The following is a 24,713-nucleotide window of genomic DNA, read 5'->3' on the forward strand; positions in this document are numbered from 1 at the left end:
TCAGTAGCTCCTGTCGGATTTCCTCCATTAGAGAGATAAGGAGGGCAGCTGCCATGTTATTTATGACTGCAGGTTCTGAGCCAAAATCAGTGGTCGGTCATCCATTTAAAATTGGTATCTGCCAACATTGCAATAGGTAAAACTAACCCTTTATGTTTTCAGGCAGGTCAATCTGCCAAGGACTTGACCTAATTGGAAGCATCAAGCGATCACAGCTGTAAGTTAAGAAAATAACTGCAGATGCTGGTACAAATCGAAGGTATTTATTCACAAAATGCTGGAGTAACTCAGCAGGTCAGGCAGCATCTCAGGAGAGAAGGAATGGGTGACGTTTCGGGTCGAGACCCTTCTTCAGACTGTAAGTTGGTCTTTGTGATAATTTTGCCGAAGATAACCATACCAATTTCTCACCGCCCCTCGGGAACAGCGAGACATTGGAAAGAGAAACGAGGATATAATATGTCAGGGGAAAATACTATATTTAGACGGAAAGTTGACAGATAATATGAGCCTTCTCACCCAGACTAGGGGATTTTCAAATTAACCTCCCTTTCCTAGCAGAGTGGCAGTAAGGTTACAACAAGGATGGAGACTTTGGCAGATGAGTCATTGCTGGCTTCGTGCAAGACCAAATCAGCCGGAGGTAGACCCAGTCAACTCTCAAAGCCAGACATCATTTCTACCATGCACACTTCCCATTCAAATGCCAGCATTGAATCTGCCTCACTCTCCATTCTTGGAAATTTAATTTTAGTTTAGTGTGGCACAGCGGTAGTTGCCTGACAGCGCCAGAGACCTGAGTTTGATCCTGACTATGAGTTCCGTCTGTGTGGAGTTTGCACATTCTCCCTGTAACCGCATGGGTTCTCGGGCTGCTTCAGTTTTCTCCCAAAGATGTACAGGTTTGTCAATTAATTGGCATCGGTAAAAATTAGTAAAATTGACCATAGTGTGTAGGAGAGTGTTAGTGTGCGGGTGATCGCTGGTCAGCCCAGACTCGGTGGGCCGAAGGGCTTGTTTCTGCACAGTATCTCTAAAGTCTAGAGTGTGTCGCGTGGAAACAGACCTTTCAGCCCAGTGAGTCTGTGCCGACAAATGACCACCTGTACACTAGTTTTATCCTACACATTTCAGACAAAATACAGAAGCCAATTAAACTACAAATCTTTGGTATGTGGGGGGAAACCGGAGCACCTGGAAAAAACCCACGTAGTCACAGGGAGAAGGTACAAACTCCGTACAGACAGCACTCATAGTCGACACGAAACGACACCCATTCCTTCTCTCCAGAGATGCGGCCTGTCTGGCTGAGTTACTCCAGCATTTTGTGTCTATCTTCTATCTATGTAGCTGTCTAGTTGTATCTTAAACGTTGCAATAGTCCCTGCCTCAACTACCTCCTATGGCAGCTCGTTCCAGAAACCCACCTCCCTTTGTGTGAAACAGTTACCCCTCAGATTTGTATTAAACCTTTCCCCCTTCACTACAAACCTACGTCCTCTGGATTACCCATTGTTCTTATCAGGAAAAAGAAGGTATTTTTGGTTGGCAGTCATCATTTCTTTTCATTATACAACTGTAAAATACAAGCAGGGAAAATACCAGATCACAGTACAGTACCATGAAACATTACAAAACGATTTTCATATTATATGCAAAAACCTAAGCAGATCTAGTTATTTTGAACTTTAAATGCTATTGTTAGGCACTAATTTGAAATCTGAACGGGTAGACAAATAAATTAGGCATTTAGAATTAAGAGAATTAAGTTTATTTAAAATTTAAATACAGAAAAAAACAATTAAATCAATTCTCTTTATCTGTAAATCTTCAAAATAATAAATGTAAAATCAAGAGAGCCATCTGTTTTTACAATAGTTACTGAGAAGGTAGTAAATACCTATACAATGTGGGTCATGCCCTAACAGAGATTGTCAACAGACATCTGATTAAATTTAGTTTAGTTTTTAGTTTTGTTTAGAGATACAGCGTGGAAACAGGCCCTTCGGCCCACCGAGTCCATGGCAACCAACGATCCCCGCACATAAACACACACTGGGGACAATTTGCACTTATACCAAGCCTATTGACCTACAAAACCTGTACGTCTTTGAAATGTGGGAGGAAACCGAAGATCTCGGCAAAAACCCACGCAGGTCACGGGGAGAACGTACAAACTCCATACAGACAGCACCCGTAGTCGGGATTGAACCCGGGTCTCTGGCGCTGCAAGGCAGCAACTCTACCACTGCTCCACCGTGCACCTGCGGCACTGTAAATGATAAACATGCAGTTATATTCCTGCTGTGTGTAACAACCAAACTGGAAGTATGAATCACCGGCCGCCCCTGGAGTACAAACATACATCACATGGACACCCATACATTCGAGCTCCCATATTACTTAAATACAAAAGTCTGACATACACACATACTCTTATTCTTACAAGCAGCAGAGCAAGTCAATTCACTTACTCTACTTTAGAAAATTATTCTTTCTTATCAGTTTTATGCACCTTTGATGCCATTCGTAACAATAATTTGGAGGCATGGTTACCATATAATATTTTGTTGTTTATTTTCCAACATAGTTTCAGTTTGGTTTATCAATACAGCATGGAAACAAGCCCTTCGGCCCACTGAGACCAAGCAGATCAACGATCACCCGTACACTAGTTCCATCCTACACACTAGGAACAACTTTACAGAAGCCAATTAACCTACAAACCTGCACGTCCTTGGAATGTGGGAGGAAACCGGAGTACCTGGAGAGCCCACACGGTCACAGGAAGAATGTACAAAACTCTGGACAGACAGCACCCATAGTCAGGATCGAACCCGGGTCTCTGGCGCTGTGAGGCAGCAACTCGACCGCTGTGCCACCCTGTTACTATCAGCTATAAAAATCTAAACCATTTGTCACCCAGCGATGGCCTCTATACAGATCCAAACACAAAGCTTCCATAACTTTGGCTCACAATTTAAAAACATTTCTTAAATAGGGCAGAGCTGATTTTGCTCAGAGCATAAATTGATGCAACCTTTTAACAAGGGCTGTCAATGCGTTGGTGTTGGGGAGAGGGTGAGGCAGAAGCTGGAGGATGTATGGACAATAACCTGCAGAATGTGATGTACTATGTTGCCATGGATGCGTTCTGAGGGCTTGATATATTAATCAAAGTCTAAAGATGGTGCCAGGTCAGGAGAGCAGAAGTTACAAAGTGAAAAAATATTGAACAGTGGGCAAAATAAGTTCAAATGAAGTCCTGCAAGAAAGCTAATACACTGCATTTTTTAAGTTGAAGAGGAACTTTGGCTGTCAATTTTCACAAAGCAAATAAAGTGACAGAAACAATTTAAAAAAAGCTAATGGAATGTCAGCTTTTACCTCAGGTGGATGGAATGCAAAGGAGAGAAGTTATATTCCAACTACAGTCTTGCCCAAACCCTGCCTGGAATACACTACACTTTAAGAACAATGTAGTGGCATGAAGTGTGTGTGCACTTTCATCATGATAAAGAGGATTAAATTATTTTGGGGTGTTGCATAAACTTCTATCTCCTGTTGATGTAGGTTAGCTGGGATGCAGACCATCAGGCCCTGGGAATTTATCAGCCTTCAGTCCCATCAGTCTACCCAAAACTATTTCCTGCCTAATGTGGATTTCCTTCAGTTCCTCCATCACCCGAGGTTCTCCGGCCCCTAAACTATGCACACAACATCCAGTTGACTCTCACAGTTGACAAATTAGAATTGCCAACGCTATTAATTTGGATCTTGAAGCCAGAATCTGTAACGTCCATGGTTTTCACTGTTACTCCAACTGAATCAACGGAACTGATTTCAGCCAAGCTCAGTATGATCACTGGATCCTTCAGAATGCGATGAGGAAAATTAACTTCCCGAATATGCGGCCAAGCACAATTTTCCAACGTTTCACAGAAAGTTCTCACTTCTCCTGACAGACCTGTTTAAAAGATAAATGCTAAACATTCTTTTCAGCCACTTAAGTGCCGCCCCCTCCCCTTCTTTAGCTTAGAGGTACAGTGCGGAAACAGGCTCTCCGGCCCGCCAAGTCCACGCCGACCAGCGAACCCCATACGCGAGCACTATCCTACACACGAGGGACAAGTTACAATCTTTACCAAAGCCAATTAACCTAAAAACCTGTACGTCTTTGGAGTTTGGGAGGAAACCGGAGCACCCGGGGAAAACCCACGTTGTCTCAGGGAGAATGTACAAACCCTGTACAGACATCGGTAGGCGTGATCGAACCCGGGTCTCTGGCGCTGTAAGGCAGCAACTCTACCGCTCTGCCATCGTGGTGGCCCAAATGCAAATGTCACTTCATACGCACTATAAAAACTACAATATAATGCTACTGGAAAGACACAAAATGTTGGAGTATCTCAGCGGGTGAGGCAGCATCCCTGGAGTACGTGGAGAGGTGACATTTCCGGTCGGGACCCTTCTTCAGACTGCAGGGGTGATTGAAGGACAAAGTATAGCAGGTCATTAGGAAGAGTGGAGGGGCAGGAGGAAGCACAGCGGCTCATATGTGTACACAGACGAGGGAGGTTTTTGATAGGCAGATGGTTGGACAAAGGCCAGAGATGAACACACACAAGGTGTGAGACAGAAGGATTTGAAGTTGCAAATTGTGAAGCTAGAGGAATGATCAGGTACGAATTGTTTAGAATGTCGTTGCGGGGGGAGGCGAGAGAAAGGTGCAAGGTCAGCCAGGGGTCAAGGGAAGTGAGGAATGGTTCTACATATACAGAAAATTATTTTTTCAAATAAATTTCCATGCAATTAATTTTGCTTCAAAAATTCTCAGTTTTAATTGGAGTTCAGTGTGAATAAGATTGTTTCATGCAAGCTCCTCCAATAATTGAAGGTGTTTAACAGATGAGTAGCTACCTGTGTAGGCTCAAAAAAGTCATTGATCTGACGCTGTTAAGCCCAGGCAGTGAAGTTATTGGTAGTTTCAATTGCCCTCACAATCATGTCTCTGAAGCATGCCATAATGTTTAGTTTTTAGAGATACACCTTTGATACAGGCCCACTGACTGCACGCCAACCAGCGACCATCACTCAAACACTAATACTAGCCTACTTACCAGGAACATTTTACAGAGGCCAATTAACCTACAGACCTGCATGTCTTTGGAATCTGGGCGGAAACCAGAGCACCCAGAGAAAACCCACAGTCACAGGAAGAACACACAAACTCTGTACAAACAGCACACACAGTCAGGATTGAACCCAGGCCTCTGGCGCTGTAAGGCAGCAGCTCCACTGCTACGTTACCGCGCCGCCCAGTGGAAAAGAAAGAACTAGATTTCCACCCAAGTCAGTATCCAGCTAACCCTGTAGTTGGTTATGTGCCACACAGGAGGGCATATAAAAGAAATTCAACGCATAGAGCTAAATGGGTCATCAAGGACAAGATCCACAGTCAACAAAAAGACGCAAAGTGCTGGAGTAACTCAGCGGGTCAGGTAGCATCTCTGGAGAATATGGATACGTGATATTTTGGGTTGGGACCTTTCTTCAGAGACCCGCTGAGTTACTCCAGCACTTTGCATTTTTTACAAACCAGCACCTGCAGTTCTTTGTACCTCCACAAAGAGTAAACACTTTGACAAGGTAGTGGTGGAAAGATGGAACCATGGATCTACTTTGAGGGTGTCAAAGGTGACGTGGAGAAGGCAGGAGAATGGGGTCGAGAGGGAAAAAATGATCAGCCATGATCGAATGGCGGAGTAGACTGGATGGGCTGAATGGTCTTATATCGCTCCAATGCTTTATGGTCTTGTGTGTGCACTTTTAGCAGAAGGAGAGTAAATTAACAGAGATTTTTAATTAAAAGCAAGGTGACATTGAGATAAATGCATTACTTAAGTCCAGTGGCACTTATTATACCGATCTGAAGAAGGGTCTTGACCCGAAACGTCACCCATTCCTTCTGTCCAGAGATGTTGCCTGTCCCGCTGAGTTATTCCAGCATTTTGTGTCTATCTTCGCACTTATTATATCTGTGATCTGGCAATACTTACACTGCTCGACAGACCTCTTGAGATTTGTCTCAATCACCCCCAAACTTTTCTGCAGAGTATGAGATGTTTGATCCAAGGCATCTGCGAGTTGGTTATTTTGATCAACCCCATTACTTTCAACCTGCAAAGAAACATCATATCACTGATTCAATACATCTAGTTTGGACAAAGAAACATAGTACGGTACAGCACAAGACCAGGCCCTTCGGTCCACAATGGCCCAACATGATGCCAAGATAAATTAATCTCACAATCCATATGCCTCTATTCCCAGCCTCGTAAATGCCACTGTCATATCCGACTCCACCACCATCCCGAGTAGCGTGTTTTCAGCACCCACCATTCTCTGTGTAAAAATCGTCCCCCACACATCTCCTTTAAATTTTGACCCTCTCACCTTAAAAGCTTGGCCATCTAGTCATAGTAATACAGCATCAAAACAGGCCCTTCAACTCAACTTGACCACACCGACCAACATGTCCCATCTACACTAGTCCCATCTACACTAGTCCCACCTGCCTGCGTTTGGCCCATATCCCTCTGGACCTCTCCTGTCCAAGTACCTGTCTAAATGTTTCTTAAATGTTGCGATAGTTTTCTTAAATGTTGCGATTGTCACCTTTAGTAATGTCTAGTGTTTGACTTTTCCACCCTGGGAAAAAGGTTCTGACTTTCTACCCTTTCATTATTTCAAATACTTCTACCCACAACCTTTAGCTTTCTAGAGCAAACAATTTGTCAGGACTTGTAGGCAATAATCAACATGTACAACATCAATAATCAACATGTACAACATCGTGCCACTGATTTCAGCTTTCACTTCAGCTCTGAATGTGCTAGCATGATTAGAGAGCAACACTTTTTAAGGCTATGTGTCCTTGCTATGATACAAAAGGTTTTGATTTGTCATCATAACATGAATGTGTATAACTTGGAGTGTGTTAGTTATATTGTATATCAGCACAACTTTACAGTCAGTTCATTTTTCTGTAATAGTTTCCTCTTTAGATTTCAATAGTTAATCTTACCTTAATTAACTATTGACAGGCAGGACCTCATTGAAACTTACCAAAAGTGAAAGGCCTGGATAGAGTGGATATAGAGAGGATGTTTATACCAGTGGGAGAGTCTAGAACCAGAAGCCATAGCCTCAGAATAAAAGGACATATCTTTAGAAAGGAGACGAGGAGGGATTTCTTTAGTCAGAGGGTGGTGAATCTGTGGGATTCATTGCCACAGAAGGCTGTGGAGGCCAAGACGATGGATATTTTTTACGGCGGATATTGACAGATTCTTGATTAGTATGGGTGTCAGGGGTTATGTGGAGAAGGCAGGAAGATGGGGTTAAGATGGAAAGATAGATCAGCTATGATTGAAGGGTGGCATAGACTCGATGGACCGAATAGCCAAATTCTGCTCCAATGACTTATGAACTATTCCAACTTCGAGCTGTTGCTGTGTAAGTTGAGGAGTCATTGTTGGTATTTCATTGTCATTGGCACGATTGGTTTTATTTACAATAAAAGCTCCAATGCATGAAAAGAGAGCCAAAGAAATGCGTGTGAAATTAAGATTTGGCCAGAGGGTTTTAGCAAAGACAGCAAAGATCATGTGTCTGAAAGTGCTAATCATCTTGTCTCATCTTATTCTGATCTACAATGAAGCAAACTATGATATAACTTGCACAATTCATGGTGAAGATAAAGAAAACTGACAGCTCAGATTGTGGTTGACTTGGCTCTGAATGGAAAATGTTCCACACGCCTGCACAAACACATTTGGACAGAGCCATCTTCATAGTCAGGCGGAACAACCATGTACTTGGCAGTGAATCGTTAAAATATGCATTAATCTGCAGTCTCTGCAGTATGACTTGTGTGTACACAAGACATTCAAAAAATCCACAAAAAGGATATTCAATCTAAAAATACTAGGCCTACTGTAATGGTCTATATCGTTTCTAATTGGAGAACTAAAACACATTACTTTTGCTTTGCACTTATATTTTCTGTTGTTTAAGAGTTTGAATTAAAGCCAAACAAACTGTCTTAACAAACCCACACGATGCCAGATCAGATTAAATAAATCAGTTCATTCCAAGCGCACTGTAGAATGCCAGGTTTACTAAAAAGCTAATGTAGTGAATGGATGAATGAACCTGTCTAGAGTTCCTTGTTATATTTTTATATTACAGCGTTAAAGTAAAAAATAAAACACAAAACAATAAATCACACGTAGATCTCGAATGTCTAAAAATTAGGGACACAAAGTGCTGGATTAACCCAGCTGGTCTGGCAGCATCTCTGGAGCGACAAGCCTGGAGAAACTAATGGAATGGAGGCAAAATTTCAACGAGACACTGGTTGCCAGCAGCCATTTTGCCCAAAGCTACACATTCATTTCACAATGAGGTACTGTCAACCAACCGGTATTTATTCACAAAATGCTGGAGTAACTCAGCAGGTCAGGCAGCATCTCAGGAGAGAAGGAATGGGTGACGTTTTGGTGTCGAGACCCTTCTTCAGACTGAAACGTCACCCATTCCTTCTCTCCTGAGATGCTGCCTGACCTGCTGAGTTACTCCAGCATTTTGTGAATAAATACCTTCGATTTGTACCAGCATCTGCAGTTATTTTCTTACACTACTACTGTCAACCAACAATAGTTTGCCATTCGAAGAAGCAAAAAGCACAATCCACTGACGCAGTGAAGGGTTCCATCACACAGACGCAATGGCCTCTCCTATCGAAACTACCTTAATGCAGTTTGCTCATTGATTTGTGAAGAATCAGGGGGTGAATATCGATTCCAGCGAGTTTAAAAACAGGAGATTTTTTTTTTTTTAAAGGACACATTTAGTTTTTTTACGGATGCAGCATAGAAACAGGATCTTCGACTTATCGAGTCCACGCTGACCATCAATAACCCAGCAGACTGCTTTTTTTACCAAAAATAATTCTAATCAACTATTTACAAAAATGATATGTACAAATACAAAGAATACAAATTAACCCACCACCATAATACAAAATAAAGCAAATATTCTTAAATATTGAATATTAAATCACTATTTCCCCATCCTTCCCCATCCCCATCCCAGACTCAGGTTCGATCCTGACTACGGGTGCTGTACTATACGGAGTTTGTACGTTCTCCCCATGACCTGCGTGGGTTTTCTCCGAGATCTTCAGTTTCCTCCCACACTCCAAAGATCTTCATCTTTTTTTCATTGAAGTGACTATATTTTATATTGATTGTTGTTTGCTGTGCCTTTTTAATTTTAACTTAATTTAATGCACTTTATTCCTCGGGATTGTGGGAAACGGTATTTCGATTTTCTGTCTGTGTAAACTAACTGGAAATTGACAATAAAGTTGACTTTGACTTTGACTTGACGTACAGGTTTGTAGGTTAATTGGCTGGGCAAATGTAATAATTGTCCCTAGTGGGTGTAGGATAGTGTCCAACGATCCCAGAAATCCCCCCAGGTCGCCTGTGGACAGCGCGTAGTCCCTCTCTAGCACCATCCAGGCGCGGACGTAACCCCGGAAAAGGGGCGGGCAGCCGGCTCGGGCAGAGCCCTCTTCCACCTGGCTCCATGACTCGCGGATGGCCAGCTTGGCCAGGCCTAGGTGCAACACAACCAAGACATCTTTGGCTCTTCCCTCTTCCCCACACACAGGGTGTTGGGCTGTCGAGGTAAGCCGCAGCTGAACTCGCCCCTGCTCATCCCCAAAGGCCTGGGGGTGCACCGGCGATGGCGGACACAGGGCCGTGCGATCGGTCAGGGTCTCCGTGGTCGGGCTGGATGACGTGCTGCCCACGGGCGCCCTGGGGATTTCCAGGACCGTTGGGCACTGCGGGGGTGGATTGTATCCTCAATAAGGATTGTGAAATAGTTATTTAATATTCAGTATTTAAGAATATTTGTTTTACTTTGTATTATGGTAGTGGGTTCGTTTGTTTGTATTGTATTGTACATTTCATTTTTTTCTGTAATTAATTGATTTAAATTATTTTTGGTCGAAAAAAAAAAGTTGGTTGGGCTGAGGAGGATATGGTGGTTGGGTCAAGGTCGCGCTGTGCCACCGAGAACAAATAGGGACCTGGCGGTGGGTGGGCGGTTGGAGGAGGGAGTCACCAAGAACAAAGAGGGATCCACATGACTAATGAATATTTTCGTAATTTTTGCCGGCACCAGAAATGTGGCGTCTCTGAGTACTTTGTGCATTGTATGCAAAAACAAAAACTTTTACTGCACCTAGGCACATGTGACAATAAAATATAATTGAATTGAATCATTGAATCCCACTTTTGCATACACACTCTACGCATTTTGCAGAGGCCAATTAACCCACAATCCCGAGCGTCATGGGGATGTGGGAGGAAACCAGAGCACCCGGAGGAAATCCACTCGGCCGCAGCGGTAGAGTTGCTGCCTTACAGCGAATGCAGCGCCGGAGACTCAGGTTCGATCCTGTCTACGGGTGCTGTACTGTATGGAGTTTGTACGTTCTCCCCGTGACCCGCGTGGGTTTTCTCCGAGATCTTCGGTTTCCTCCCACGCTCCAAAGACTTACAGGTTTGTAGGTTAATTGGCTGGGCAAATGTAAAAATTGTCCCTAGTGGGTGTAGGATAGTGTTAATGTGCAGGGATCGCTGGGCGGCGCGGACCCGGTGGGCCGAAGGGCCTGTTTCTGCGCTGTATCTCTAAATCTAAAAAATAAAAATCTAAAAAAAGAACGCGCAAACTCCACACAGACAGCACCCAAGTACAGGATCAAAACCGGGCCATTGGCGCTGTAAGGTAGCTGCTCTTCCAGCTCTTGAATGCAAAACCAGGAATATCTCACATTGATAACCTCCCTGAAATTGCATTCAGAGACTGACATCGAGTGGTCATCAACTTAGTGAAAGACACTCCTTGGTCTGCCTGAACTTTGTTGACCTCCCAGCAGAGTGAGATGTCCGCCGGGGAATGTTGCCGACCGGCCCGCTGCAGACTGCAGGAGTACGCGCTGAAGGACGCACTGAAGCTCGGTGCAACCAACGCCAAGGCTCTGTGGGGGAGGACCACCGTCTAGGGTCCTTCGACTGCCGTCCTTCGACTGCCAGGCATGGGGGGCAGGGTGTGGTGGAGACGCCCCACCAAATAAGGGAAGGGATTCCACGCCAGTGGGCCACATGAGTGGAAATGGTGGTAGTTAATTTTGTGTAATTGGTGTATTGAATGTATGTACCTTTAGCCTCCGAGAATGTCGGATGGAGTTTTGGAAGGAACATGTTTTGTATATATTTATTTCTTGAATAAAGTAATTTTTGATAATAAAAAATATAAATATATATGAATTTCCAGTTTCACACAGTTGAATTACAAAGCAAGAGATTAAGTTTATACTAAATTATTTAAGTTATAAATGAATTCTAATTTAGAAAATATTTTGTTAAAGTATAGATTTTTCCAAGGTTGTTTATCATCAGATGAACACGGCAGTCGTGGCTGAACAGAGCATTTGGTTACTTAGTGCTATGGACTTCAATAGAACTGATATATGGAAAAAGGAATGTGACATTTCAAGCTTTATGTTAAAATTCATCAAGTCAAGTCAAATTTATTTGTCACATACACATACTCGATGTGCAGTGAAATGAAAGTGGCAATGCCTGCGGGTTGTGCACAAAAATAATTACAGTTACAGCATATAAATAAAGTTAATAAGTTACTAAACATAGCACAAAAAGTGTCGACAAAAATTTAGTCTCTGGGGTTATCAAAGTTGACAGTCCTGATGGCCTGTGGGAAGAAGCTCCATCTCATCCTCTCCGTTTTCACAGCGTGACAGCGGAGGCGTTTGCCTGACCGTAGCATCTGGAACAGTCCGTTACTGGGGTGGCAGGGGTCCCTCATGATCTTGCTTGCTCTGGATCTGCACCTCCTGATGTATAGGTCCTGCAGGGGGACGAGTGTAGTTCCCATGGTGCGTTCTGCCGAACGCACTATTCTGCCGAACGCACTATTCTCTGCAGGGCCATCCTGTCCTGGGCAGAGCTGTTCCCAAACCAGACTGTAATGTTGCCGGACAGGATGCTCTCTACAGCCCCAGAGTAGAAGCAATGGAGGATCCTCAGCGACACTCTGAATTTCCTCAGTTGTCTAAGGTGGTAAAGGCGCTGCTTAGCCTTACCCACCAGTGCGGCAATGTGCGTTGCCCACGTCAGATCCTCTGAGATGCGGACTCCCAAGTATTTGAAATTGCTCACCCTATCCACAATAGACCCATTTATCTCCAGTGGCGTGTACGTCCTTGGATGTTTAGCCCTTCTGAAGTCCACAATCAGCTCCTTTGTTTTAGTGACATTCAAGAGGAGGCTATTGTCCTGACACCAGAGTGCCAGATCAGCCACCTCCTCCCGGTAGGCCTTCTCATCGTTGTTGGAGATCCGGCCCACCACCACAGTGTCATCAGCAAACTTGATGATGGAGTTTGAGCTGAACCTGGCCCTACAGTCATGTGTGTACAGGGAGTACAGTAGGGGGCTAAGGACGCAGCCCTGGGGGGATCCTATGTTCAGGGTGAGGGAGCTAGATGTGTGTTCCCCCATCCTGACCACTTGGGGCCTGGCAGTGAGAAAGTCCAGGACCCAGGCACACAGAGGGGTGCTAAGCCCCAGTTCCAGCAGCTTCTCAACCAGTCTGCTGGGGACTATTGTGTTGAATGCTGAACTAAAGTCAATGAACAGCATCCTCACATAGCCCCCCTGGCTGTCCAGATGAGAGAGAGCGGTGTGTAGAACCTGGGAGACCGCATCATCCGTGGACCTGTTCGGACGGTATGCGAACTGTAGTGGGTCCATGTTGCGAGGAAGGAGGGCGCAGATGTGCTTCTTGACTAGCCTCTCCAAGCATTTCATGACAACCGAGGTGAGGGCCACCGGTCGGTAGTCATTTAAACACGCTGGAGAGGCATTCTTTGGCACCGGTACAATGATGGATCTTTTGAAGCATGCAGGGACCACGGACTTTGCCAAGGAGAGGTTGAATATTGTGGTGAGCACTGGAGCAAGCTGAGTAGCACAAGACTTTAGTACTCGCCCAGATATACCATCTGGGCCTCCAGCTTTCCTCGTGTTCACACGCGTCAGAGCCCACCTCACCTCATGCTCGGACACCGAGAATGTGTGCACATCCCCGGCGGTGGATCCCCCTCCAGCCTCGCTAGCCAGCGCCCCTTCGGTGCTGTTTTTAGACGGCGAGCTGGTGGTGTTACCCGTCTCAAACCGTGCGTAAAAAGAGTTCAGGTCATCAGCTAAGGAGGAGCCGGCACTTCCGGTTGAGGGGGTGCTGGACCTGTAGCTAGTTATAGTCCGTAGCCCCTGCCAAAGGCGCCTGGTGTCCTGCTGCTCCATCTGTGACTCCATCTTGTCCCGGTACCTCTTTTTTGCATCCTTCACTGCCCTTCGCAGTCGGTAGGACTCTCCCTTGTAGTCGTCCATGTTGCCGGATGCCAGGCCGGAGTTGTAAGCAGCGGTGCGAGCATTGAAGGCCACGCGAATAGACCTGTCCACCCAGGGTTTTTGGTTAGGGAAGATACTGACCCTTACCGTGGGGATGATGGTATCGGCTATTGTGGCAATGAAGTCCGTAACCGCTTCCGCAAACTCATTTACGTCTCTGGAACTTGCTTGGAACATGTTCCAGTCGACTTCGCTCAGTGCATCTTGCAGCATGGCCTCTGAATGGTCAGCCCACCGCTTTACGTCCCTCGTCACTGTCGCTTCCCGTACTATCCGTTGTTTGTACTCCGGCAGCAGGAAAATGGCAGCGTGGTCAGATTTCCCAAAAGGAGGGAGAGAAACGGCCTTGTAGCCTTTCCTGAACGGCGTGTAGCAGTGGTCCAAAGTTCTTTCCCCCCTGGTGACACACGTGATGTGTTGGTAGAAGTTGGGCATGACCTTTTTGAGATTTCCCCTATTGAAGTCTCCAGCCACCAGCACAGCCGCATCAGGGTTCTTGTTTTGGTGTTGACACAACACATCGTGTAGGGTGAACAGTGCCACGTCGGTGTCCGCATGCGGTGGGATATAGACGGCTGTGATGATCACCGAGCTGAACTCCCGGGGTAGGTAGAATGGTCGGCATAGGATAGTTAAATGTTCCAGGTCCGGCGAGCAGGAACGAGAAAGCGTCTTAATATTCCCAGGATTACACCAGTTATTATTGGTCAAGAAGCAGACTCCTCCGCCCTTGGATTTCCCAGATTCTTTCGTTCTGTCCGCCCGGAAAACAGTGAAGGACTCGGATGGGCAGATCACCTGGTCAGGCACCAGCGGGGTCAGCCATGTTTCAGTCAGACAAAGGATGTTACAGTTCTTTATGTCCCTCTGGAATCTGATCCTTGCCCTGAGGTCATCCAGCTTGTTCTCCAGGGACTGGACGTTGGCCAGAAGTATGCTGGGCAGAGGTGGACGCAAGGCTTGGGTTCTCAGCCTGTTCCGAACCCCCCCTCGCTTCCCTCGGTGTTTTTTCCGACTTTCCCACTGACCTGCGTTCCCACTGCTGCTGCCGCGGTGCGCTCCTTTGATGATCTCTATTGGTATATCGGTGAGTAGATTTCTGTTTAATAGTGCTCCTGTAGCGCTCGAGTTTAATTTTACGAGCGTTTCCCGGTCGTACATTGGTTAATGCTAAGTGCTAGCACACGCTAGAGCACTTAGGGATAATTTTAAAGTAAACATACCAGTTTAAAACGCACAGTTCCCGCAGAGCTACCACGACGGCGACTGGACCGGACCGCGCCATCATTAAATACCAAGTACTGCGATCTATCGAGTCAGGTGGACATTTTAGTAACAACATGATATTTTCTTGCCTTTCTGGGTTTACCAATCAAATATAAAGCAAAACACAAGGCCTCAATGCTCTGAATCGACCACAAGCAAATAAATATTGTGGAACTGCCATCTTAGTCACGGTCATATAGAGTGGAAACAGGTCCTTCGACCCAACTTGTCCACACTCACCAACATCCCCATCTACACGAGCCCCACCTGCCATTCGTTTGCCCCATATCCCTGTAAACCTATCCTATCCATGTACCTGTCCAGGTGTTTTTTAAATGTTGTGATAGTACCTGCCTCAACAACCTCCTCTGGCAGCTCGTTCCATATACCTACCATCCTTAATGTGAAAAAGGTTCCCATTAAATCTTTCCCCTCCTCTCAAACCCATGTCGGGGAGCGGGCAGGGAAATGGACATGAGCTATCGTTAGTATAGTAAGACCTGAGTAATCTCCTGGACAAGTTTCGATCGCCTAGCTTGGGGTCGGAGAGGAATTTCCCGGATTTTTTTCCCAAATTGGCCTGGGTTTTTATCCGGTTTTTCGCCTCTCCCAGGAGATCACACGGTTCTTTTGGGTGGGAAGAAGGGCGATAGTGGGAAGGGGGTTGGGGTAGGATCAGCCATGATCGTATTGAATGGCGGAGCGGGCTCGAGGGGCCGGTTGGCCTACTCCTGCTCCTATTTTCTTGTGTTCTTGTGTTCATCCGGTTCCCGATTCCCCTATTTTGAGTAAAAGACTGTATTTAACTATCTATTCCCCTTATAAATCTTGTACTCCTCTATAAGATCACCCCTCACTCTCCTGCGCTCCAAGGAATAAAGTCCTAGCCTGCCCAACCTCTCTCTAAAGCTCAGGCCCTTGAGTCCTGGCAACATCATCGTACATCTCTGCACACTTTCAACATCTTTCCTAAAACATGGTGACCATGCTGAACACAACACTCTAAATGTGGCCTCACCAATGTCTTAAAATCTTCTCTGCACCCTTTCCAGCTTGCATGCTCCTTAGAAAAGAATTAATATTTTGAGAATAACAATAAATTTGAATTTATTTGGAGAATAGATTGGCAGAATCTGATGAACGTGAATAATGTTTAGTGCAAGATAAAGTCTAGTTAAGTCTGATCAAAGATAGGCGAGGGGCTCTAATGAGGTAGATAGCTGCCGAGGACCACTCTCTCGTCGCTGGTAGGATGGTTCAGTTGCCTGATAACTGCTGGGAAGAAACTGTCCCTGAATCTGGAGGAGTGCATTTTCACACTTCTATATCTTTTGCCCGATGAGAGAGGAGAGAAGAGGGAGTGGCCGGGGTGCAACTTGTCCTTGCTTATGCTGCTGGCCTTGCTGAGGCAGAGTGAGGTGCAAATGGAGTCAATGAAAGGGAGGTTGGTTTGTATTGCTGGTCTGGACTGTGTCCACAATTCTCCGCAATTTCTTGCGGTCTTGGATGGAGCGGTTCTCAAAGCTGGATCAGCTACTTCAACTGTTTGAAATAACTCGGCAAAATATCGATTTTTATAATTAAAGACTGTGGAAATATATGTTCTAAAATCAGCCAGATTTGAGTTACCATGGGAACATATTTTCTCAACTAACTTTTCAGCTTACAAACAGTTAATTAGGCAAACCCTACCTTTCAAGTTGGCGTGAACACCTTGTTCTTCAGTCATTGCCAAACTACTTTAAGAATCACGTGATGAAATATCTTGATTGGCCCGGTTTCAATGTTAATACTTACTTTGGAATGTAGCTTAGATCAAACACCTGTCAATGAAGATCAGTCAATCCGAGAGCAGGAGAAAGAAATCATGTTAACAACTCTGTGATACATTTTATCGCAACCGAACTTTTACATGGTGGTGGGAGGGCTGGATTACCTTTGCGACATGGCTCTGCAGATTGGCCAGTATTTCGTCCACTTTGCTGGTTCTCCTTTGCAGCTCACTGATATCACCAACGACCGTATTTCGTACTGCGTTCTTCAGCTCTTCCATGGAGATCTTCTCCACCTGCAACATCTCGCACATTTTCCTGGAACGGACACAGCAGGGAACATGACACCACCCGAGCAGTGTACATTTTATGCACGGCACACAATCTCAAATACAGTAAACCCTCCTAATAACGGAATGGTTGGGTTAACATTTGATGAGCGTTTAGCGGCACTTGGGCCTGTACTCGCTGGAGTTTAGATGGAAGAGGGGGGACACCTCAGTGAAACTTACTGAGTAGTGAAAGGCCTGGATAGAGTGAATGTGGAGAGGATGTTTCCATAGTGGGAGAGCCTAACACAAGAGGGCAAAGCCTCAGAATAAAAGGACGTACCTTTAGAAAGGAGATGAGAAGGAATTTCTTTAGTCAGAGGGTGGTAAAATCTGTGGAATTCATTGCCACGGATGGCTGTGGAGGCCATGTCAATGGATAGTTTTAAGGTGGAGATTGACAAATTTTTAATGAGTAAGGGTGTCAAGGGTTATGTGAAGGCAGGAGAATGGGGTTGAGAGGGAACGATAGACCAGCCACAATTGAATGGTGGAGCAAACTCGATGGGCCAGGTAGCCTACGTCTGCTCTAGATCTTATGAATATATGAATGCACCGGAGTGGGGGGGGGGGGGGGGGGGGGGGGGGGGGGGGTAGAAGTGTGTCTGTAATTGCCGAATGCGAATGTCCACGATAACCGAGTAAGCTATTATCATTGTCTAAGTATTCTCGTCAGCGTTACTGTCTCACATTGAAGAAAGTGATTTGAAATGAGCCTAAAGCCGAACACATCCCCAGTCAGAGTGAGGCTTGGTCCCAACAGCCTGTTCTCTGTCCAGCATTTTATATGGGAATGGGCGGGTGTGGAGAATGGCACCAAGTTGCAAGGGATTCCCAGTGATGGGAATTATATCCACCTGGAACTGAGCCCAGACCCGGATCGCTTGAGTCAGGATCAGCTCTTTCCTGAGAGACGTGGGCGGCTCTGAGAAGAGCCATTGGGTTCAGGTCTTATCAAGGAGGGCTTTTTATTAACTTTTTGGCCACGGCCTTCTGGGGTTTTGCTGATTTTGGCGTTAGAGTTACAGAGTCGTACAGTGTGGAAATAGGCCCTTCGGCCCAACTTGTCCACACCGACCCACATGCCCTGTTGACCCACACTGCCTGCGTTAGGCCCATATCCCCTACACCTGCCCTATCCATGTACCCGTCTAATTGTTTCTTAAATGTTAAATTCTACTTGTTCTACAAGTCTACGCCGTCATTCAATCGTGGCTGCTCAATCTTTCCCTCTCAACCCCATTCTCCTGCTTTGTTCCCATAACCCCTGACATTCTTTTACGAATCGAGAATCTGCGAATCTCCGCCTTTAAAATATCCACTGGCTTGTCTGGGCTTTTGCCGACTTCTTGGCTGTCTTCACCTTTTTGACTGTGGCCGGGGGGGGGGGGGGGGGGGCATGGGCAGCCAGAGGGGGCAATGGGAGCTGGGGATGGATTGGGCAGCAGGGTCTGTAAGCGTCAGGGGAGGTGGTGCGAGCCGGGATCGGCATGGGAAGCAGTCGGTAGGTCCGTCCGCCAGCCACAACCACAATCTGTTACAACGAGGTCCGTTAAAACGAGGGTTCACTGTACATCAAAAGCATTAAGCAACAGAGCTGTTTTCCTTCTTAACAACATATTCCTCTTTTGAGTGCATTCAGGCATAAATCTCCAAGCCAGCAGTTATAAATATGTTCCAACCTGACATCTTCCAGTTGCTCTTTGCTGGCCAGGTGCTCAGCTTGCTGGAATGAAGCATAGTCTTTCAGCTCCGATAATTCGTTGCTATGCCGCGCTAACTGGGTCTGAATTGCATCAGTTGCCTGGGTTGTCTGGTTAACTTGTTTTGTCAATGCAGTCACACTGTTGGAGAGGGAATGAAGATTATACTCCATCAGCTCTTTGATTATGTGGATGTCCTCAACGCTTTGTAGGTCCTGCCTCGCTGTCTCTAGGCTTGCCACCCGACTTGTTAAACTTGTCAAAGAGGCAGACAGCGAGTCTGTGTTCTCCTCAAGTTTGGTCGTTGCAGCTTTCATACTGGCAACGTGCTGCTCTGCCTGTGCAAGGTCAACTTCCCGAAGAACTTCAACCATACTCTCCAGGCGCTTCAGGTCATTCTTCTTGAGCAAGTCCTTGCTCAGCTCACTCAGGCTGGTGCTCATCTCCGACTGGAGCACAGTCACCTTACTGTTCAGGTTAGCCGACTGAATCTGTGCCACAGCCTCAGCTGCCTGATCCAATTTCCTTTTAGAATTAGTCCAAGTAATCTCGAGATCCTGCAACCTTTGTTCGTGAGTTTCTGTGATCAGCAGCTGAAATAAAAGCAGAAATATATTTTTCAGAGCAGATGTAAAAAGATACAAAGTGCTGGAGCAACTCCACTGGGTCAGGCAGCATCTTTGGAGAACATGCATAGGGTCGGGACCCTTCTTTAGGCTGATCATTCTGAAGGAGGGCCCGACTCAAAATGTCATCTATCTTCTCCAAATAGGCATCTCTGGAGAACATGCCAAGGTGACGTTTCCAGTTTCAAGTGACAGCACCCGTAGTCAGGATTAAACCCGGGGCTCTGGTGCTGTAAGCGCTGCAAGACAGCAATGCTACTGCTGCACCACCAATGGATCATTGAATTGCGTCTGAGGAAGATAGAAGCTGTATATGGGGGGGAACAGGTGGACAAATACAGAAGGAATATTGAGTCAGTTCAGATGGCCGAGCAGACATGGATGTGGCGATCTTGTCAGTTAAGGTGAGCTCCATTTCCTCCACGCAGATGCTGCCCGACATGCCGAGGAAGGTGGAGGTTCACCAAGACACTGCATTCAACATAGTCTGATTGAAACAGAGGATCCATCTGTGTGCAAAATTCCAGAAATTACCGACACTTCTAAAATACATATTCCTTGACACTCCCAATAGGTGACTTACGTAAATGCTCACTCATGTTCTGTACCTATTCCCTAGCGCATTCAAGGCATTTTGTAATTTCCACAACACTATACGATCACTCACGTTTACATCAGAAGCAAGCCGGCAATGGCGGTGGCGCATACCCAGAAGGCCATGCACCACAGAAAGTGCCATGAGGGCGAGACTCAGGTTGGCAATGGCGATGGTGCTTACCCAGAAGACTGTGCACCCCAGAAAGTGCCCTGGATACAGCGGACGGCACGGAGACCGTTAATACTCTCAGTGAGTTATTTTGGGTGGGAAATGGTGATTCCAACTTATGTTAAAGTCAACTTATGTAAGGGTTCATGGAATGTAAACTTTACGTATGTCGGGGAGTGTTTTTATTCTTCTCCAAAACAAATAACGACATTAATACCCAATACTTATTGTAATTAGTCAAAGATGAAAGATAATTCATTCATAGTGCCTGTTGTAAATGTCCATTTCTGTTTCTGTTAAATCTTAGAGTTCCTTCACATATTTTTGTTTTTTTAACCCCAAACTAACAAAATAGCACATATTATTCTTTAAAATAGAAAGGTATGGCCCAGACCTATGCCTGTTGTACAAAGATGTTGTCTGAATCATCTTAAGGTGATTAGTTTCTTTTCTCCCAATCTCTTGTGTACAAAAGTGTAAAGCAGTGGACTATAGGTATGTGTACAGGAAAAGAATTACAAGAAGAAAGGTAGGTCCTGTCAGAGTGCAAAATGGAAATTGATTTGTGAATGCTGAGTGCATGTTTAAGACACTAAATGAGCAATTTACCAAGAGATAGATTCTCAGCAAAGAAGATGCAATTGAGATTCCGGACAGGTTAAACTTAAGTGGAGGTTCGAGTAAGGTTACCTACACTTCAATGGGATAAATCACCTGGTCCAGGTGCAATGTACTGTAGGTCACTAAGAGAAGTGAAGGGCGAATCTTCTGAAGTCCTACCTACAATCTTCCAAATGACAACAGATTCAGGGGTGGTGCCCAATGACCGTGATGTTCCAAACATTACACCCTTACGCTGCTAGTGGTGGTGGAGGCAGATACGATAGTGCCATTTAATAGACTTTTGGATAGGCACATGGATATGCAGAAGGAAATGGATTATGTGCAGGCGGATAAGAGTTGGGCCGAATGTGTAGTGTTCAATGTCCTATATAAATGAATGGTGCGGGAATAATGCAGGAAAATATAGATTCATGAAGCAACAAGCAGGGACACAATCAAACGTAGTTTCGATAAGTATGGGTTGATGGAGAAAAGCCAGCCTGGATTTGCGCCAGGCACATATGCACCGAGGAAGGAGTAGGAAGGATTTACAATAACAAATCCAGGAGATGGTGGACCTTACTTATGTGGATGGATTAGAGAAATGGGGGCTGTGCTCCTGAAACAGAAGTTACAAAGGAGAACTGATAAATGTATCTAAGATAGTGAAGGATGGATAGATGTATTTAAGATTAAGGATGATAGATAGAAGGTAGATAGAGAAACATTATCACCAGTGGCTGAGAAACCAAGAACTGGGCGCCATTGAGTTATTTATCTAATTCCAACATTGATTTCTCTAATTTCAAATAACCCCTGCATACTTTCTCTTTCCTCCTTATCCCACCCTGGTTGTCCTACTAGTTCCACTGTTCGCATCCTTGTATCCCTTCATTATCACCTCTTCCCCAGCCAACAATAAGCCATTGTGGGCTCCACCCTTCCTTGGCCATCTGTTGGTGGTCCTGCCATTTTCTTACCTCCAGTTCCCTCTCCTCTACTCTACTTTTAATCTGAAGGGTCTCAACCTGAAACATCACCCATCCTTTTTCTCCAGAGATCCTGCTGACCCACTGAGTTACTCCTGCACTTTGTGATTATCTACAGTATAAACCAGCATCTGCAGTTCCTTTCTACTCATAGAGTTATGCTGATTGGCAAAAAGGATGACAAGTGATGCGAGGAAACTCTTTCTTGTTAAAGGCAGGGACCGGAATGACTCTGGAATATCCTGCCAATTAGATTATGCTAGAGTAGGTAAAGACGATCTATGTATAGTATCCTTCTGAACTGTAACCATCCCATGACTGCAAAGCTTGAACAGCATCCATGCCTTGCTATATTCAAACAAGTCAGTCGCATTACATTATCGACATCAAATTAGAGTAAAAGTCATTGAGTCTTACAGTGCGGAAACAGGTCTTATGAACGCCCACTTCGGCCAATATGTCCCATCCACACTAGTCCCACCTGCCTGCAGGTGGCCCATATCCCTCTAAACCTGTACCTGCCTCAACAACCTCCTCCAGCATCTCACTCCATACACCTACCACCCTTTGTGTGAGAACGTTACTCCTCAGGTTCCTATTAAATCTCCCCCCCCCCCCCCCCCCCACAATGAAGGAGGCCGAGGACAAAAGGGTCTGTGTGGGAATGGGAAGGGGAATTAAAGTGTTTAGCAACCGGGAGATCAGGTAGGTCCTGGACAAAGGTGTTCAGCAAAACGATCGCCCATTCCCTTCCCATTCCACACTGACCTTTCTGTCCAAGGCCTCCTCCATTGTCAGAGTGAGGCTAAACGCAAATTGGAGGAACAGCATCTCATATTTCGCTTGGGCAGCTTACACTCCAGGGCTATATGACTATTGAAATCCAGCATCCCTGACTCACTGGACCCACATCAATTTGCATACAGGGCAAATAGATCTACAGAGGACGCCATCTCTCTGGCTCTTCACACTGTCCTGACTCACCTAGAGAGACAGGGCACGTACGTGAGGATGCTATTCATAGACTATAGCTCCGCCTTCAACACGGTCATCCCCACCAAGCTCATCACCAAACTCCACCAGCTAGGCCTTAGCTCGTCATTATGTGACTGGATCCTGGACTTCCTGCTGGAACGACCGCAGGCAGTGAGAATGGGCCCGCACCTGTCCTCCACTATCACCCTGAGTACCGGCACACCACAGGGCTGTGTTCTGAGCCCCATGCTCTACTCCCTCTTCACACACGACTGTGTTCCTGCATTCGACACCAACACCATTGTCAAGTTTGCAGATGACACAACGGTGATCGGGCTGATCACCAACGGGGATGAAACAAACTATAGAGCGGAGGTGCAGAACCTGGCGGACTGGTGCTCGGATAACAACCTGTCCCTAAATACCACCAAGACCAAGGAGCTGATCATCAACTTCCGTAGGTCACATAACGGGGAATATGCCCCGATCTCTATCAATGGGGTCAGTGTGGAGAGAGTGTCCAGCTTCAAGTTTCTGGGCACTCACATTTCGGAGGACCTAACATGGTCCAATAACACTGCTGCGCTGGTCAAGAAGGCACAACAAAGACTGTTCTACTTAAGAACACTGAAAAAGTCTGGTCTACCCCAACAGCTGTTGAAGACCTTCTACCGCTGCACCATAGAGAGCATCCTAACGCATGGAATCCCTGTGTGGTACCTCAGCTGCACGGAGGCAGAAAGGAAAGCTCTACAGCGGGTAGTCCATAGAGCTCAGAGGGCCATCGGAACACAGCTACCAGACTTGGAGGGCATCTACAACACACGATGCCTCAGAAAAGCCACCAGCATCCACAAAGACTCTTCACACCCCTGCAACAGTCTGTTCGAACTCCTTCCATCGGGCAGACGATACAAGGCCTTCTATGCCCGCACCTCCAGACTCAGGAACAGCTTCATCCCCAGGGCCATAGCTGCTATGAACCGGTCCTGCTGAGCCGGATGGCCACAACGCATAGATCAACTTGCACTTTACCCTGTCCAAAACTGTTACAACTGTTCGTTTCGTTGGGTTGCTGCTGTCTAAATTACCTAAATTAGTGCATCGTATGGGAGGCGCATTCCCAATCTCGTTGTACCCCTGGGTACAATGACAATAAAGATATATTGTATTGTATTGTATTGTATTGATGTCTCTAACTTCAAGTAACCCCTGCATTCCCTCACTCTCCACCCCCACCCCCACCCAAGGCACACCAGATTTTTGTTCTCACCTAACAAACAACTAACAATGACCAAAGGTATTTATTCACAAAATGCTGGAGTAACTCAGCAGGTCAGGCAGCATCCCGAGTTACTCCAGCATTTTGTGAATAAATACCTTCGATTTGTACCAGCATCTGCAGTTATTTTCTTAAACTAACAATGACCTATTTCCTTTACCATTGTTACTTTTTTTTCTCCATATCTTTCATTCACTTGTTCTATATCTCTCTACATCATCTGTCTATATATATATCTCCCTCGTTTCCCTTTCCCGTGACTTTCAGTCTGAAGAAGGGTCACCCCATCCCTGCTTCTCTCCAGAGATGCTGCCTGTTCCCGCTGAGTTGCTCCAGCATCCTCTGTTTAAACCTGCAGTTCCTGCCCCCCTCCGAGTTACTCTCCAGCAGCAAGCACTTGGTGTCTAATCTCCCAGCACTTGTTGTCCACGGCGCGTACCTTCTCGTCCAGCTCACCCACTTGGCCTTGGATCACCTCAAGCTGAGAGAGCTTCCTCTGCAGGATCTGGACGGTGTGACCCAGGCTGGCGACGGTGCCGAGCTGCTGCTGGACGTACCATCCGCCCACCCCGCAGCCGGCCAGGAGCAGGAGGGTGAGAGTCCACAGCAGGATGGTGCTCATGGCCGGGCTGGCCGGAGCATCGACCACGTCCACCTTACTGTTACTGCTGCTGCTGCTGCTGCAGTCACCCCGGGGGGAATTGTCCTCGCCCCGCTGGCCGCTTCTCGCCTTCCGACTTCTCATCGTTGCAAACTTTCCCCAAAACTTTCCCCAAAACTTTTTTTCTTTATTGTCCACTCCCGAGTTTCGCCTCCTCCTGGACTGGG

At 46.0% G+C, this 24,713-nt stretch overlaps 1 protein-coding gene across 2 annotated transcripts; it reads right to left on the minus strand.

Moving 5' to 3' along the window:
* Positions 1-1,817: 1,817 nt before the first annotated feature.
* LOC144605274 (uncharacterized) lies at positions 1,818-24,713 on the minus strand. Of its 2 annotated transcripts, none has more exons than XM_078420372.1 (5): positions 24,325-24,713; positions 18,624-19,237; positions 16,777-16,930; positions 6,060-6,180; positions 1,818-3,967 (listed from the first exon to the last, which is right to left on the minus strand). In XM_078420372.1, the coding sequence occupies exons 1-5, from the start codon at positions 24,628-24,630 to the stop codon at positions 3,708-3,710; spliced, it is 1,455 nt and encodes a 484-aa protein (XP_078276498.1). In that variant the 5' UTR covers positions 24,631-24,713; the 3' UTR covers positions 1,818-3,707. The 2 variants fall into 2 exon arrangements, with proteins under 2 accessions (XP_078276498.1, XP_078276499.1); XM_078420373.1 differs by lacking the exon at positions 1,818-3,967 and adding an exon at positions 4,377-4,478.

Source organism: Rhinoraja longicauda, chromosome 24 (genome assembly GCF_053455715.1).
Source record: "Rhinoraja longicauda isolate Sanriku21f chromosome 24, sRhiLon1.1, whole genome shotgun sequence".
In the NCBI taxonomy this organism is placed as follows: Eukaryota; Metazoa; Chordata; class Chondrichthyes; order Rajiformes; family Arhynchobatidae; genus Rhinoraja; species Rhinoraja longicauda.